This window comes from Heptranchias perlo, chromosome 35 (genome assembly GCF_035084215.1).
Source record: "Heptranchias perlo isolate sHepPer1 chromosome 35, sHepPer1.hap1, whole genome shotgun sequence".
NCBI classification, from domain to species: Eukaryota; Metazoa; Chordata; class Chondrichthyes; order Hexanchiformes; family Hexanchidae; genus Heptranchias; species Heptranchias perlo.
This window is the reverse complement of record NC_090359.1, coordinates 22,789,946-22,805,324: the sequence shown is the minus strand read 5'-3', so window position 1 is coordinate 22,805,324 and position 15,379 is coordinate 22,789,946. Positions and strand designations below refer to the sequence as shown.

Sequence of the window (15,379 nt, the reverse complement as noted above, 5' to 3'; positions counted from 1 at the left end):
TGTTGTAGTGTAGGAAACGCGGCAGCCAATTTGTGCACAGCAAGATCCCACAAACAGCAATGTGATAATGACCAGATCATTTTTTTTTTGAGATGTTGGTTGAGAGATAAATATTGGCCAGGGCACCGGGGAGAACTTCCCTGCTCTTTACGTCCCACTGAAAGTGCAGGCGGGGCCTCAGTTTAACATCTCATCCAAAAGACGGCACCTCCAATAGTGCAGCGCTCCCTCAGTACTGCACTGGCAATGTCAGCCTAGATTATATGCTCAAATCTCTGGAGTGGGACTTGAACCCACGACCTTCTGACTCCAAGGCAAGAGTGTTGTCACCGAACCACAGCTGAGGCCTTCTGCAGTCAAATAGTGCGCTGATCTTATTGGCTTGGGTGAAATACTAGAGAGCAGTTGGCCCCATTGGAATGATATTCCAGCAAGAATAGCACCTTGAGGCAGGGGCAGCACGTAATAGTACAGCGAAAATCCAGCATTTTGAGAATCCAAAGCCCCCTGGACGTTTTTGTTTGGATGTTAATTTTCCAGCTTGATCCTAGTAACACGGTACGCTGATTGGGCTAAATTCAATTCCATCTTCCTACCGTATATTCTGTGTTTTTCCCCTCTCTTTCCCCAACCCCCATAGAAAACGTGGCCATGTCACCTTTCTCTCTGGAAAGGATCTAAATCGCGCTGTGAGGTGCGATAGGGAACTGTTGCTGGGCCGAGCACTGCGATTGCGTAGACCAGAGCAGATTCAGAAGCCTGCAGCAGGTGAGTTGAAGAATTAATTAATTTTTGATATCTGCACTCTATCTCAGGTGAAATGATTTTTTTTTAATGCAATTATTTGTTTTTAAAAGCTGTCTCGGGAAAGAAACGGAAGCTTACAGAATCGGCCTGGGACTCCACAATTCCACCCCCAGCCAAGAAGAAAAATGTTTGGAAAACTCGTACGTAACAGAATTTTAGATCTTTAAATTTTTCTTTTTAATGTGCTGTTATAGCGCCACAGTAAGATGGAGGGCCTGCATGGTGTTGTGTGGGTTCACCACCGTGCTCCGGAGTGGGTGGGGGTGGGTGGGAGCAGTGCCATTGCCCGGTGATACCAAGGAGTTGTGTGTGATTTAGCTCTTCTGGACTGCACCCCTTCACCTTCTGGATGTCGTGGGTGCAAATCCCACCCGGGCGAGTTGTGAAATTGAATTCCATAAATCTGGTCATTTGTGGGCTGGCACCAGGGGGAAAAAGTGACTGTGAAAGCCGCCCGATTGTCTTAAAAACCCAACTGGTTCACTAATATCCTTCAGAAAAGAGGAACCTGCCCACCCCCTACTTGGTTTGGCTTACCTGTGACTGCAGTCCCACATTATGTCATTGACTTTTAATCCCCTCTGAAGCGAGGATCGGCAATAAATGTGGCCTCATCCGCATCACCGACATATCAAGAGCAAATTTGGGCTGGTGGGGATATCCCCAGTTTCAGGGCAGTGAAGTACTTGGAACTTGTGGGAGATGAGGAGAAACTTACTTGGAGGAGATCTTACTCTTACCCAAAGTAAAATCAAGGGGCAAAGGACCCGATGAAACAGAGTTAGTCTGAAGTCGTCATTCCCCCCCGCCACCTCTGTCCACCGATGGATGTCACTTGTGTACAGGTAGAAACTGGGCTGCAGCAGCACAGTGGTCTAAGGCACTTCCTGGTGTGGTCCCGAGCCCTGCCGACCGGAAGGTCCCAGGTTTGATTCCCGGAGAGTGCTGAATTAGTGGTTGATAGTTGTAAATTGGATAGCCAAGTGGTGAAGAATAGAATACTAGAGCCTGGTCTTCAGTTACTTCCAAGCCTTTATTCACAGAGATCCCCCTTACACACACACCCACACCCTAGATAAGCTCTCATATAAAAAGGATACGAGAGTCCCCAATTGACACACACCACCTGAATACAATTAACACTAATTGATATAAAATCACATGATACAATTAACAATCATCAGGGCAGCCGTAGAGACACTATAGTTGACCTCAGTATCATTTGGATAGATAGGGGATTGCCTGCATTTTATCTGGCCTATCGCAAAATAGCACCCTTTAATCGTGTTTAAATCAGTTTGGGTGGGCCCATCTCTCAGCGGAATTGTAATTAGCATCTTCCCTTTAAAGCTTGATTGTGGGTGGGGGTTATGCTTACCTGGCCCCACAATTCCACTCGACTACCACAAAATAGCTGCCTACAAGCGTGCACGGGAATCGGGGGAGCAGAGGATCGGACTCGGCTGGACCGCTGTATCAATGGGGTCCTCTGTGCACTCAGACCATGCCATTGTTACTCAGTTCTTTATTTTTGTTCCCCAAAAGCCGTTTTAACCGAGAAGAACGAGAAGGAGCCCGTGTCTCTACCGAAGAAGAAAAAGAAGAGAAAACAGGAGCAGAGTACGTACATAAATCTTTTCTAAAATGAATCTGTATTTTTCTTGCCCTCTTCAGCATAATCCATCACTCCCCAGGGGGGAAGGAGGCTGCAGGGCATTCTAGTTCGGCTCATGAACTGACAACCAGTTGTAAATGCACCAGCCCCTTATGCTACTGACCCGTACAGACCAGGAAGATATGCAGGCTGTGTTGAGCTGGGTGATCCTGATCGGAGTGAATCATAGAATCTTACAGCACAGGCGGAGGCCGTTCGGCCCATCGTGCCTGTGCCGGAGGTGCTGCAATCCACCTCCGGGTAAATAAATTAGCCACGATTTCTATCTCTGATCACTATCCAGTGACTCCCATGCTGGAAAGTAGATTTTGGGTGAGGACAACGTCTGGCTCTTCTGCGGAAGGAAAATAAAAACTAGTGCACTGTCCTGCACACGGCCACATGTAACGCGGGTTTCAAGCTCGCAGTCTTCTGCTCGCTGAACTCCCCAGTCTCATGGACGTCACTGCAGGGAAGCACTGAACAGAGCATGGCGCATCCCCCCCCCCTGACAGCAAAGGGATAGTCCCACTGGATGTGCCTCGTTTCAGAATGACAAAAAAAAAAAGACTGGTAAATAACTGGTACTGGGGGAGGCAGACTTGCCGTCACTCGGAAAGAAAATTGAAGGTAGCAAAATACCTAACGCAATAAAGTTGATCAATGAATCCGCAATGATAATGTAACGTAAGGATTTGCATCTCACCACCTCCAATGGCTAGGGGTAAAGTCATTCCACTGCGGCACTCACCCGTACTCGTCAGAAGTTACCAGGTTCAATTCCCAGTTTGTGCTGAGTTAGCTGAACGGGGGCGGGGTGGGGGGAGACGCTACAGTTGGCCTCTGCGTCCCTGGGCTCGTGAGTCAACCGGGATTCCTGCTCCTGATGACTGTCCTGTGATCTCCCTGCTGGCAAACGCATGTGTGTGGATGTCAGAAGAGGACAAGGTTAGGCTTGGCTGGATCTCAGTTACCACGTGGGGACTTCTGTCGAATGCTGTTGTCACTAATTTTATATTCCTCAAAAGCTGTTTTAGGTGAGGAAACCGAGGAGGAGAAGGAAGCCACTGCATCTCCACTTCAGAAGAAAAAGAAAAAACATCAGGGAAAAGGTATGTAAATAAACCCTTTCAATTGTATTTTTCACAATCCTTCAGTACCACACAAGCTGGTTGAGAGGCACTAAGGTCCCTGTCTCTGCCTGGCCACTAGGGATAGTGAATGGCTCAATTCTTTTTCCATTCTCGGGATGTGAGCATCACTTTCAAGGCCAGCCATAGTTGCCCTGAGTTATGGTTTGATACAACTGAGTGGCTCGCTCGGCCACTTTAGAGGACAGTGACGCATCAACCACGTTGGTGTGAGACTGGAGTCACGTGTAGGCCAGACCGTGTAAGAGCAGCAGGTTTCCTTCCCTTAAGGATATTAGTGAACCAGATGGGTTTTTACGACAACCCAACAGCTTCATGGTCACTTTTACTGGTGCCAGCTTTTCTTATTTCAAATTTTTTTATTTTTAAATTCAACGGTGGGATTTGAACTCATGTCATCTGTATTATTAGTCCAGGACTCTGGATGACTAGTCCAGTAACATAATCAGTATGTTATCGTGACCTTGTCTAATTGACTGACTATACATGTTCATGCGGTGACGATATTGGCTATAGAGGTCGAATATGTTATTAAAAATCTTGTGTACAGCATTCACTTCCTGCCCACAAACTTTACTTCCTCTTTTTGGTTGCACTTTTCCGTCGACATTTCCCATTCAATTTTACTATGTCATCTGTCACGGTGTAATTGAAGACTCTGACCAGTAGGTGGCTCTGCAGAGCAAGTTTCTGAAGTCTCTCTTCCCAACTCCATCGCTATATGTGCATATAGCACACACCCGCTATACTTCCAGCAGAGTAACGTCACACTATTTATGTCACGCCTAGCTGTCACGTTTAATATATAGCAAATATCTTTCAGTTCTGCCAGCTCCCAGTTTGCATTTCCAATGTAAGGGGCACTATCATTTACAGTGACAATTGACTGACAATTTTTTGGCTGGGCATTAATTTTTTTTAGCCCTGGCCCAGTCTCGCCCCTCTCCGTGATGCCAGCATTCAGCCCTGTCTGCATCCCTTTCCCAATGCACTGCCAGTCACCCCACATGCATTAGCACAGAGAGAGATACAGACACAGAAGAGGAGAGAAAGAGTGCAAAGCAGAACAGGATAGAGACAGAGAAGTACAACAGGACAGAGGTGGGGAGAAGCATAAGAGAAGGGAAACAGACACATAAGTGGAGATAGAGAGAGAAGCAGCACAACACACAAAAAAACAAAAACAGGAGAGGGGTACATGAGAAAGAGACAGAAGGGAAGAAGCACATGTGCTTCGTGACATGAATACAAACAAGTAGGAGACACAGTGCGCATGTCCTTTAATTCACCATGGGCATATGTTATATTGGATCTCTCATGGTGTTGCTCAGGGTAAGTCGCAGGATATGCTGTTTTATAAGGACAGGAGCATCATACCATGTGACACACCATATATTCTGTTAACGTGCAGCTGGTCTGTCCTCCAAAATCGTCTTGCTATAAATAGGCACACAGGTCAATTTAAAGGGGTTTGCTGTTGGAAATGACTGGCTTTCTTTCTCATTTTCTGTATGTAAGCGTGGCACAGAAATTTGCACGCTTTGCAGTGTAATGGGTACATCTAAAATTTCGATCTGTCATTTTTTTAAAAAATGCATAATTTGTACTGGGCAGCCGTCACATTTCATATTTCATGTCAATGTAACTAAAGTGGCCTAATGATGAACTGAAGCACACCACTATTGTGATGCCCTTCACAGTTCAATATCCTCCCTGACTCTCTTTCCCCTAGACCCACGCATGAAGAACGGTCACTTCCTGGAGGGTGTTGGCAAAAGTAGAACCAAACCCCAGCAAGAATTGATGCCTTTGACTTGGGCAGGGTGGGGGCGGTGGGATTAGCAGAAAGAAATGAGACGGGATCCCACTGGTCAACATGGGAGCCTCTCTGTGCTCACAACCTGTGCCCAGTAATGCCACTGTCACAAAACTCTTCGTTTCTTCCTCAAAAGTTATTTTAAGTGAGAAAAGAGAAGAGGATGCGGAGGAGTTCACTGCACCCTCGATTCAGCAGAAGAAAAAAAAGCAGGAAAAAAGTATGTGAATAAATCTTTTTACGACTTAAGATTGTATTTATCTTGGCCTCTTCAGCAGTGTACTTTGTTCCCTGGTGAAGCAGACTTTGCCAGTGCCACTCCGTACCTGGTTATTAGGAGGACCAAGTGACTCTCCCATGGCATTGCTCACAGTTAGAGGACATAGTATGTCCCTTAGCTGTGTTTGTTATACTGTCCCCACCGCTTATAGAGGGAGCGTTGATGTCAACGTGATTTTCCCGCTATAAGTAGTGGATAGTAAAACGGCGAAGTGTTGAATAAAGACAGTGTCGGTAGCCAGTGTACTTCCCAGCTCTGTCTCGTTGATGGAGTCATCAGCGACCTAAACAGGAGCGGGACACAGTACTGTGACAGACAACAGAGAAAAAGACAATGAAATCTTGCAACCTGAGTGATGGCCAATAAATGCATGTAATCCTGTCACTCAGCCTCTGTTCCGCCATGCTCCCTGTACAAGTGGCACTGCAGTACTAAGGCTCAGGTGCATAGTTAACGGTACAAACTGAAAGACACTTAATAAACACATCAATTTGCCTTAAATCAGCAGAGTTTTTAAAACTATAAGTAGAGAGAATTGAGATAATCGCACTTTAGCGAAGTGCGAAAAGCTTACTGAATTGTCAAAATAGCCAGTGCACTTAATATGTTATAAGTGGCGCCTTTGTTATTGATTTCTACGGTGATGGAAAATGGTTATTGTTAATTGCCTGGTTTAGACTGTTATACCGCCCACGCTGATGGCGGACAAGTGGTGGGGACTGTAATATGTTGTGAAGACCAGCACCAATTCTTAATTTACTTGAAGGAAAAGGACAGGAGCAATTCTTGATCGATTCGAAGGAGAAGCGAGCGGTGGTAAGGCAGGGCTGAAGAGGCCAGGTGGGCAACATTTCCACCGTAGATCTTTGAAGGGTGGGGAGAGAGGCAGGGAAGAAGCCATGGCCTGTGTAAGAAGCTGAGGCGAAAGGGTTGGAGAGGCGGTAGGGACCAGTGCAACAGTTCAGTAGGCCCAGGAACAGCGGGGCACGGGGAGGAGAGGCCACGGGGGTTGAGCAACGGAAAGCGGGAGAGGTGAGAAAAACAGAGGGGGGAGAGAGCGCCACGAGGCAGAGGTCAATGGTGGGGGGGTGTCGAGGAAGAATGTGAGCGCTGAGGTGTCGAATGGTGGGGTTGAGCGGATGGGAGGCCTCGGAGTGGATTGAATGGAGCAGGAAAGAATAGGTAAAAGTTAAAGTAGAATACAACGTTCTTTCTGTAAGTAACATTTAGGAGAAAAAGATAAGCGATTATCAGGAAAGTGCCTTCAGCTTTGAAGAGGAAAATATTTTCATGTTTTGAAGGGAGGGAACAGGCTGAGGTATTTAGACTGAAGAAGAGTAGCACCACAGATGGAGGAAATGTCTACAGCAGGCGTGATTGTGTGACCATAACACATTGAAAGTAATGTTGTGGGTCTTGCACATAAGTCACTGAACTGCAAAATTTGCACTTCCTTCATGATTCACATCAGTGTAAGTAAAATGTGTTAATGATGAACTGAAGCATGTGGCCAGTGTGATGCTCTCCATGGTTGAATATTCCGCACAACACTCAATGTCTGGAATAGTCATTTTGTCGAGGGCCTGGACGATGGCAGGCACCAGTAGATCCATAATCCCAGCAAGAGGCAATGCCTCCAGGGTAAGGTGGGAGGAATAATTAGCAAAAAGAAATGAAACTGGGGATCTGATTTATCACTCTCTGCTCTCAATCTGCTTGCCCAGTACTGCAACTATCATTAAACTCTTTGTTTCTTCCTCAAAAGTGGTTTTAAGCGAGAAAGGAGAGGATGAGGGGGAGGACACCGCACCTATGCTTCAGAAGAAAAAGGAAAAAAATCAGGAAAAATGTAAGAGAATAAAATTAAATTGTATTTTTTTGTCTCCTTCATATTTGTTCTTTGGGCTGGTGGGCACTGGGGTCCCAGATTCTGCCAGTGCACCTCTGTGCCAGGCCCCTAGGGGGCACACAGTAGTGAATGGCTCAATTGACTGGCTGTTCCTGCATATGGGGTGGGAATATTGGCAGAAAAGTCAAAATATTTTCCATACAAAGGAGTCTTGTGTATGGCATGCACTTCCTGTAGTCCTAGGAAGTGTCACATAATGCTATTTCTGTGACACCTAGCTGTTACATTTCAGAAAGAAAGACCTGTATTTGTATCACGCCTTTCACAATCTCAGGACATCCCAAAGCACTTTACACCCAATGAAGTACTTTTGAAGTGTAGTCACTGTTGTAGTGTCGGAAACGCGACAGCTGATATGCGCACAGCAAGCTCCCACAAACAGCAATGTGATAAATGACCAGTTCATCTGTTTTAGGTGTTGGTTGAGGGGTACATGGTAACCAGGACACTGGGAGAACTCCCCTGTTTCCCTGACACTGGTAGCACTCTCGCCTCTGAGTCAGAAGGTCGTGGTTTCAAGCCCCTCTCCTGAGACTTGAGCACATAACCTAGGCTGGCACTTCAGTGCGATACTGAGGGAGTGCTGCACTGTCGGAGGCCCCGTCTGCCCTCTCAGGTGGACGTAAAGGATTCCATGGCACTATTCAAAAGAAGAGCAGGGGAGTTCTTCCAGTATCCTGGCCAATATCAGCCAACATCGCTAAAAAAAAGATTATGTGGTCATTATCTCATTCCTGTTTGTGGGACCTTGCTGTGCGCAAATTGTCTGCTGCGTTTCCTACATTACAACAGTGACTATACTTCAAAAGTACTTAATTGGCTGTAAAGTGCTTTGGGACGTTCTGAAGTTGTGAAAGGCGCTATATAAATGCAAATCCTTTCCTTTAGTGGCAGAGCAGGGAATCATGATGGGTAAGTTTGGACATGTTTACCTTTTGAAATCCCAAAGGAAATGTTTACATAACAGTTTTCAATGGAGCGTGGAACCCCTGTAAGAATTATAATCTATTATAATAAAAACAATTGTATCTATCTAATTATAAGTGCAACATTTTCACTGGGGAGTGCTCTCTTCACAATTCAAGTAACTAAAATGTGTTAATGATGAACTGAAGCAAGCAGTTCATTGTAATGTCCTCCATGGTTGAATGTCCTGCACAACATTCATCATCTAGACCCACTTTGGGGAAGTTCTGAAGGATGTTTGGCACCTGTAGGAAAAGGCTCAAAGAGTCGATGCGTTCAGGAGAGGAAAGGAGAGAATTAGCAGAAAGAAATGAAAGGGGGTCTCACTTCTCAGCGTGGGGCCCCTAGATACTCGCGATCTGGTTGCTCAGTAATGCCACTCTCACTAAACTCTTGGCTTCTTCTCCAAAAGCTGTTTTAAGTGAGAAAAGAGAAGAGGAGGAAGAGGACACTGCCCCTCCGCCTCAGAAGAAAAAGAAAAAAAATCTGGAGAAAAGTAAGGGCGACGAAACTTTATAAAACTTAAAATTGTATTTGTCACACATTCCTCCTTCGGGCAAGGAGGCTAGCAGGCAGTGAGGTCCCAGACTCTTGCCAGTGCAGCTTTTTGTATGGTCCAAGGAGACACAGTAGTGAGTGGCTCAATTGAGTGGCTCCACCTAAATGGGATGGCATTATTGCCAGTGTTAAGAAGTCTTGTGAAGAGTGCGCACTTCCCATATTTCCAGGAGGTGTCACGTCACACTGTTTATGTCATGCCTAGCTGCCACATTCCATAGAAATGTACTTGTCTCTCGGTCTCTCAGCTCCCAATTTGCATCCTCAAGGTACTCCACTTGCCTGACGTTTTTTTTTTAGGCCTGACATTAATCTTTTGGCCCCTTCCTATCCCTGATGCTGGCCTGCAGCCCTGGCAAATCCATCTCCCAACTTGCTACCAGTCACTGCACACCAACAAGTCCAGATGGAGAGACGGAAACAAGAGAGAGGCAGAATAAGATGGAGACAGTGGGAAAACAAGAAAACTAAAACAGGGCAGAGAGAAGCAGAAGAGGAGAGAGAATAAAAAGAGACACCTGAAGTGTGATGGGCTGTTCTATAAAAAGTTTTGATATACCAGTTAATTGCCCGTGATAATGCTCATAGTCAGTTGTTGAATGAGTGGGTGTGTGTATATATATATATATATATATATATATATATATAAAATTATAAGGATTTGGTAGTCTAGACAATTGAGTTCAAATCCCACCACAGCAAGTAGTGAAATTAACTTCAATTAATTTGTGGGTTGGATCGTTGTGAAAACCCAACTAGTTCACTAATGTCCTTACTTCAGGAAAGGAATTTTCCAACCCCGCTCCAATCTGGCCTACGTGTCCTGCACTCTTGTGGTTGACCATTAATACCCTCAAAGCAACGAGGGATGCGCCATAAATATTGGCTTGCCAGTGTTGCTCATGTTACAAAAATGGCAGAGAGAGAGACTTCAGATAGGGAAAAAAGGTGGGTAAATGGAGTTGAGGTACAGATCAGCTATGATATAATTGAATGGCAGGACAGACTTGAGGGGCTGAATGGCCTCCTCCTGTGCCTATGTTCCTCTGCAGCAGGTCACTCCAGTCCGTGTTACTAACAATCTTGTTTTCCAAAGTCCCACTTTAAGTGCTCCGGCTCTCTTTTTACAGAGAGAGAGAGAGATCAGAAACTCACTTCACAGAGCCACCAAGTTACCAGAGCTTGCAACTACACTGTGACAGTTGATATAGAAAAATTGAATGGTAAATGTTGACATAGCAAGAATCCTAACCACAGAAAGAATGGTTTGTGGACGGGGACAGTGTGCCCTGCAGAAGATTTTTTAATAATATGGATAAATTTGCTTTTATTATAAATGCAAAATTTGAACTGGGTAGTATTCTCCCCTGACAAGTCTTGTCAGTGTAATTATAATGAACTGCGAAGGCCTCAGTGCCTGAAACTCCTGGTGGCAGTCACTCTCCGGACCCTCGCATGAAAAACAGACCCTTCAGCAAGGTCCTGGAGCAAGGTTGGCTCCTGTGGAACTGTACTCCAGCAAGAGTCAACACCGTCGGGAGGGGAAGGGGAAAATAATCAGTGGGAGAATATGAAACTGGAGCTCATTTATCATAATACGGGGTCCTGTCTGTGCTTGCAATCTGGTTGCCCAGTCAGTTGTCACTAAACTCTTGTTTCTCCCTCAAAAGTTGTTTTAAGTGAGAAAAGAGACGAGGAGGGGGAGGCAAAAGCATCTGTGCTTCAGAAGAAAAAGAAAAAAAATAAGGAAAAACGTAAGGTTTGACCCTTTTTAAAAGTGAAGTTGTATTTGTTCTCTGTCTCTTCGACATCATGCTTGTTCCGTGGGCAAGGAGGCTGGCAGACACTGGGGTCCCAGGCTCTGCCGGTGCACCTCTGCTTGCAGTCTGCTTGCCCAGTAACGTCAATTGTCACTAAATTCTTTGTTTCTTCCTCAAAAGGTGTTTTAAGTGTGAAAAGAGAGGAGAAGGAGCATTCTGCATCCCCAAAGAGGAAGAAGAAAAAGAAAAAAAAGCAAGAAATAAGTATGTAAAATAAACCTTTTAAAAATTCAACATTATTGTCCCCCGCTTCAGTGCCATACTCAACCAACAAATATAAATATCCTGGATGAACTGGCCAAAAGTTACATAGAATTTATAGCACAGAAACAGGCCATTTGGCCCAACTGATCTATGCCGCCATTTATGCTCCACACAAGCCTCCTCCCGCCCCTCTTCATGTAATCCTGTCAGCATATTCTTCCATTCCTTTCTCCCTCATGTACTTACCTAGCTTTCCCTTAAATTTCAGCTATGCTGTTTGCCTCAACCTACTCCATGCGGTAGCGAATTCCACATCCTAACCGCTCTCTGGGTAAAGATGTTTCTCCTGAATTCCCTATTGGATTTACTGATGACTACCGTATATTTCTGGCCCCTAGTTTTGGTCTCCCACAAGTTATACCCTCGGGCATTATCTCTCCTGGGGACCTTGGGGCCTGAGTTTTCAAATTGCTTCCTTTGTTCAGCTTGGCCCTCCTTTGCAATACGCAAGTCTCTGCGCGCGCCCATTGTCAGTGTCCAGTAAAGCAACATCGTCAAGGGTCACGTTATGAGGACAAGTTACATAAACTTGGCTTGTGTTCCCTTGAGTTTAAAAGGTTGAGAGGAGATCTAATCAAGATGTTTAAAATGATAAAGGGATTCAATAGGGTAGATATGGAGAAACTATTTCCACTGATTGGGGGGAGGAATCCAGAACAAGAGATCCTTGCTGATACTGGCATTTAACTTGTATTTATTTCTTGCTCACGCAGTTTCCTGGTATCTCTACGTGCAGAAAATGAGGCCTCAGGAAAGAGAATCTGAACTGAAGGCAACCATTGGCGATTTTCTGAATGAACGATCGGTCGCATACAAAGAGATTGTACTGTATCCTTCCAGGTACATGTTTGGATTGCTCTCATTGTCCATACAGCACAGCGGGCTGATGCCAAGTGATGTGATTTAGAATTTAAATTAAAGTAAATTTCCCTCGTATTTACCATGAATTTTGTAACCATTTTATTTTAGGTGAGTTTTGTGTCCAACAGGTAAATAGTGTCAGTGCTGGGGAATGAAGTGTTTTTCTTTGCACCTAGTGTCAGCATCAAACACTCCAAGATCACGTACAGCACGGTTTCGATATAGAATAAAGCTCCCTCTACACTGTCCCATCAAACACTCCCAGGGCAGGTACAGCATGGGTTAGATACAACAATGACAACTTACATTTATATAGCGCCTTTAACATGGTAAAATGTCCCACAGTGCTTCACAGGAGCAGTATAAAACAAAATTTGACACCGACCCACATAAGAAGGTATTAGGACAGGTGACCAAAAGCTTGGTCAAAGAAGTAGGTTTTAAGGAGTGTCTTAAAGAATGAGAGCGAGGCAGAGAGGTTTAGGGAGGTAATTGCAGAGCTTAGAGCCTGGGCAGCTGAAGGCACGGCCATCAGTGGTGGAGCGATTAAAATTGGGGATGCACAAGAGGCAAGAATTGGAGGAGTGCAAAGATTTAGGCGGGTTGGAGGAGGTTACAGAGATAGGGAGGTGTGAGGCCATGGAGGGATTTGAAAACAAGGATGAGAATTTTAAAATTGAGGCATTCCCGAACCGGGAGCCAATGTAGGTCAGCAAGCACAGGGGTGATGGGAGAACAGGACTTGGTGCGAGTTAAGATACGGGGCAGCAGCGTTTTGGATGAGCTCAAGTTTATGAAGGGTGGAAGATGGGACGCCGGCCAGGAGAGCATTGGAATAGTCGAGTCTAGAGGTAACAAAGGTATGAATGAGTAAAGATGCAGAATAAAGTTCTGTACACCGTCCCATCAAACACTCCCAGCGTAGTTGCAGCGTGAGTAAAGCTTCCTTTACACTGCCATATCAAGGACTCCTGAATCAGGCACAGCATGGATAGATGCAAGGTAAAACTCCCCAATAAAGATCTTTCACCCCCTGCCCCCAACTTAAGAGAGTCCCCAGTGGTCTCGCTGAATGTTGAAGGAAGACTCACATAACACATATTGCAGCTTTCAAACATCCCAACCTTTCATGTACAGTGAATTACTTTCTGAAGTGCAATTACTGTTGTGTAGTCAAATGCAACAGCCATTTTGTGCATAGAAAGATCCCACAAACACTTGAGATGATTGACCAGTTGAGCAGAGGGAGAAATGTTGGGGCAGGACACCAGTTGAACTCCTTGCTCCTCTTGAAATGGGAACGTCAACGTCCACCTGAGCCAACGGAACAGGCAGACAGGTTTAACGTTAACAATTTGGATTCGGGAATCGGAAGTGCAATTTCAAACTTTGCAGACGACACCAAATTGGGGGGTGTAGTTAATACAAAGGAAGAAAGTGTCAAAATGCAAGAGGACATTAATAAACTTGCAGAATGGGCGTGTAATTGGCAAATGAATTTCAGTATAGATAAGTGTGAGGTAGTGCATTTTGGTGGGAAGAATATGGAGGCCACATACTGCTTGGATAATAATCTAAATGGGATAGAGGAGCAAAGGGATCTAGGAGTATAGATACACAAATCATTAAAAGTAGTGACCATTTTAAAAAAAGGCAAATCATGCACTAGAGTTCATTTCTAGAGGGATCGACTTGAAAAGCAAAGAAGTTATGTTAAACACGTATCGAACCTTGGTTAGACCACACTCAGAATACTGTGCACAGTTCTGGTCTCCACCTTATATAAAGCATATAGAGGCATTGGAGAGGGTGCAAAAAAGATTCACAAGGATGATACCAAAACTGGGAGGATATCCTTCTCCGGAAAGGCTGAACAGGCTGGGGTTCTTTTCTCTTGAAAAAAGTAACTTGAGGGGTGACCTGATAGAGATCTTTAAGATAATGCTAGGGTTTGATAGGATAGATGTGGAGAAAATGTTTCCACTTGAGAGGGAGTCCAAAACTAGAGGTCATAAATATAAAATAGTCACTAATAAATCCAATAGGGAATTCAGGAGAAACTTCTTAACCCAAAGAGTAGTAAGAATGTGGAACTCAGTACTACAAGGAGTAGTTGAGGCAAATAGCATAGATGCATTTAAGGGGAAGCTGGATAAACACGAGGAAGAAAGGAATAGAAGGGTATCCCAATAGGGTGAGATGAAGTAGGGAGGGCGGAGCATAAACGCTGGCACAGACCAGTTAGACCGAATGACCTGTTTCTGTGCTGTAGTTTCGATGTAACATCTCATCCAAAAGGCAGCATCTTCGACAGTGCAGGATTCGGTCGGTACTCAGTGGATTATGAGGTGTGGGGAGCTCAAACCCACAACCTTCTGACTAGAGGCACGACTGCTACTAACTGAGCCAAACTGGCAAACGCTGTCTGAATTACAGAGCAGCATTCTGCTGTCAATCCACGTCCACTAAGAGCTGACTCGGACTGATTTCACATGGAGACCCTTACGGCAGGAAGAGGATTTAAGCATTGTCCCATAAGTCTAGATTGTATTCATATTGATGTCAAAGAGACGGAAGGATGCAGTTTTGCCAACTCCCTAAAATCTGTTGCTCACTTGTAAAAAAAATATATAAATTATAAATAACACCTTGGAGTATTTAAAAATTGACAGGTTTGTGGCTGTTTCTCTTTCAGTTGCTCTGCTTGCGTTGAACTATACAGTGAGGAAGATCTGAATAAGGCTTTGGAGTTTGATGTGAGCAAGATTCTCGGACAAGCAGTAAGACTAAGCAAAGTGGAGAAGCTGGGAGCTTTGGTTGATGGTAATTGATTTTTTCTGTCCTTTCTTCAATTTTTGCTACTCCGCTGAAGGCATCGGCTCCTTACTGGGGTAGGGTTCCATGAACAGGAGTAGCCCTCCGGTGCTTTGCCCGAGAAGCCTTTCTTCATGTGTGAGCTTGAACGATGAGTGTCGGAAGGCTGTCGAACCGGGAAGTGGGGGCACCGCAGCAGAGCCTGACCCCCATCCTCACCTGACATACACAGGCTCACCAGCAGGAGAGTGTGCCTACTGCCGCACTGCAAAAGGACCTGATCCTAGGCTATACCAGATTATGTGCAACAAATCCACATCGTTTGCCCCCTTTCAGTCCTCCTGCCCGTTCCATTTTTGCTGAGCTATCCGGGCTCTACGAGCAGCCTTTTTAATATTTTCAGTCGGATTAATATAACCGGGTGGTACACAACTCTGCATCTGTGGCTGGGGGTGCCAGGTTGCGATGTTGACCTGGCC

At 45.1% G+C, this 15,379-nt stretch overlaps 1 protein-coding gene across 10 annotated transcripts in view; it reads left to right on the top strand.

The window, feature by feature from the left end:
* The window catches only part of LOC137302441 (uncharacterized), a 59,730-nt gene that overhangs the window by 29,616 nt on the left and 14,735 nt on the right, over nt 1-15,379 (top strand). For 9 of the 10 annotated variants that reach the window (XM_067972108.1, XM_067972107.1, XM_067972105.1 and 6 more), the window contains 11 exons: nt 641-768; nt 858-947; nt 2,353-2,427; nt 3,490-3,573; nt 5,565-5,648; nt 7,474-7,557; nt 8,996-9,079; nt 10,812-10,895; nt 11,082-11,165; nt 11,939-12,065; nt 14,782-14,909. In XM_067972108.1, the coding sequence (XP_067828209.1) occupies nt 641-768; nt 858-947; nt 2,353-2,427; nt 3,490-3,573; nt 5,565-5,648; nt 7,474-7,557; nt 8,996-9,079; nt 10,812-10,895; nt 11,082-11,165; nt 11,939-12,065; nt 14,782-14,909 (1,052 nt within the window). The remainder of the gene's footprint in view (nt 1-640; nt 769-857; nt 948-2,352; nt 2,428-3,489; nt 3,574-5,564; nt 5,649-7,473; nt 7,558-8,995; nt 9,080-10,811; nt 10,896-11,081; nt 11,166-11,938; nt 12,066-14,781; nt 14,910-15,379) is intronic. The other variant, XM_067972109.1, reaches the window with a different exon arrangement.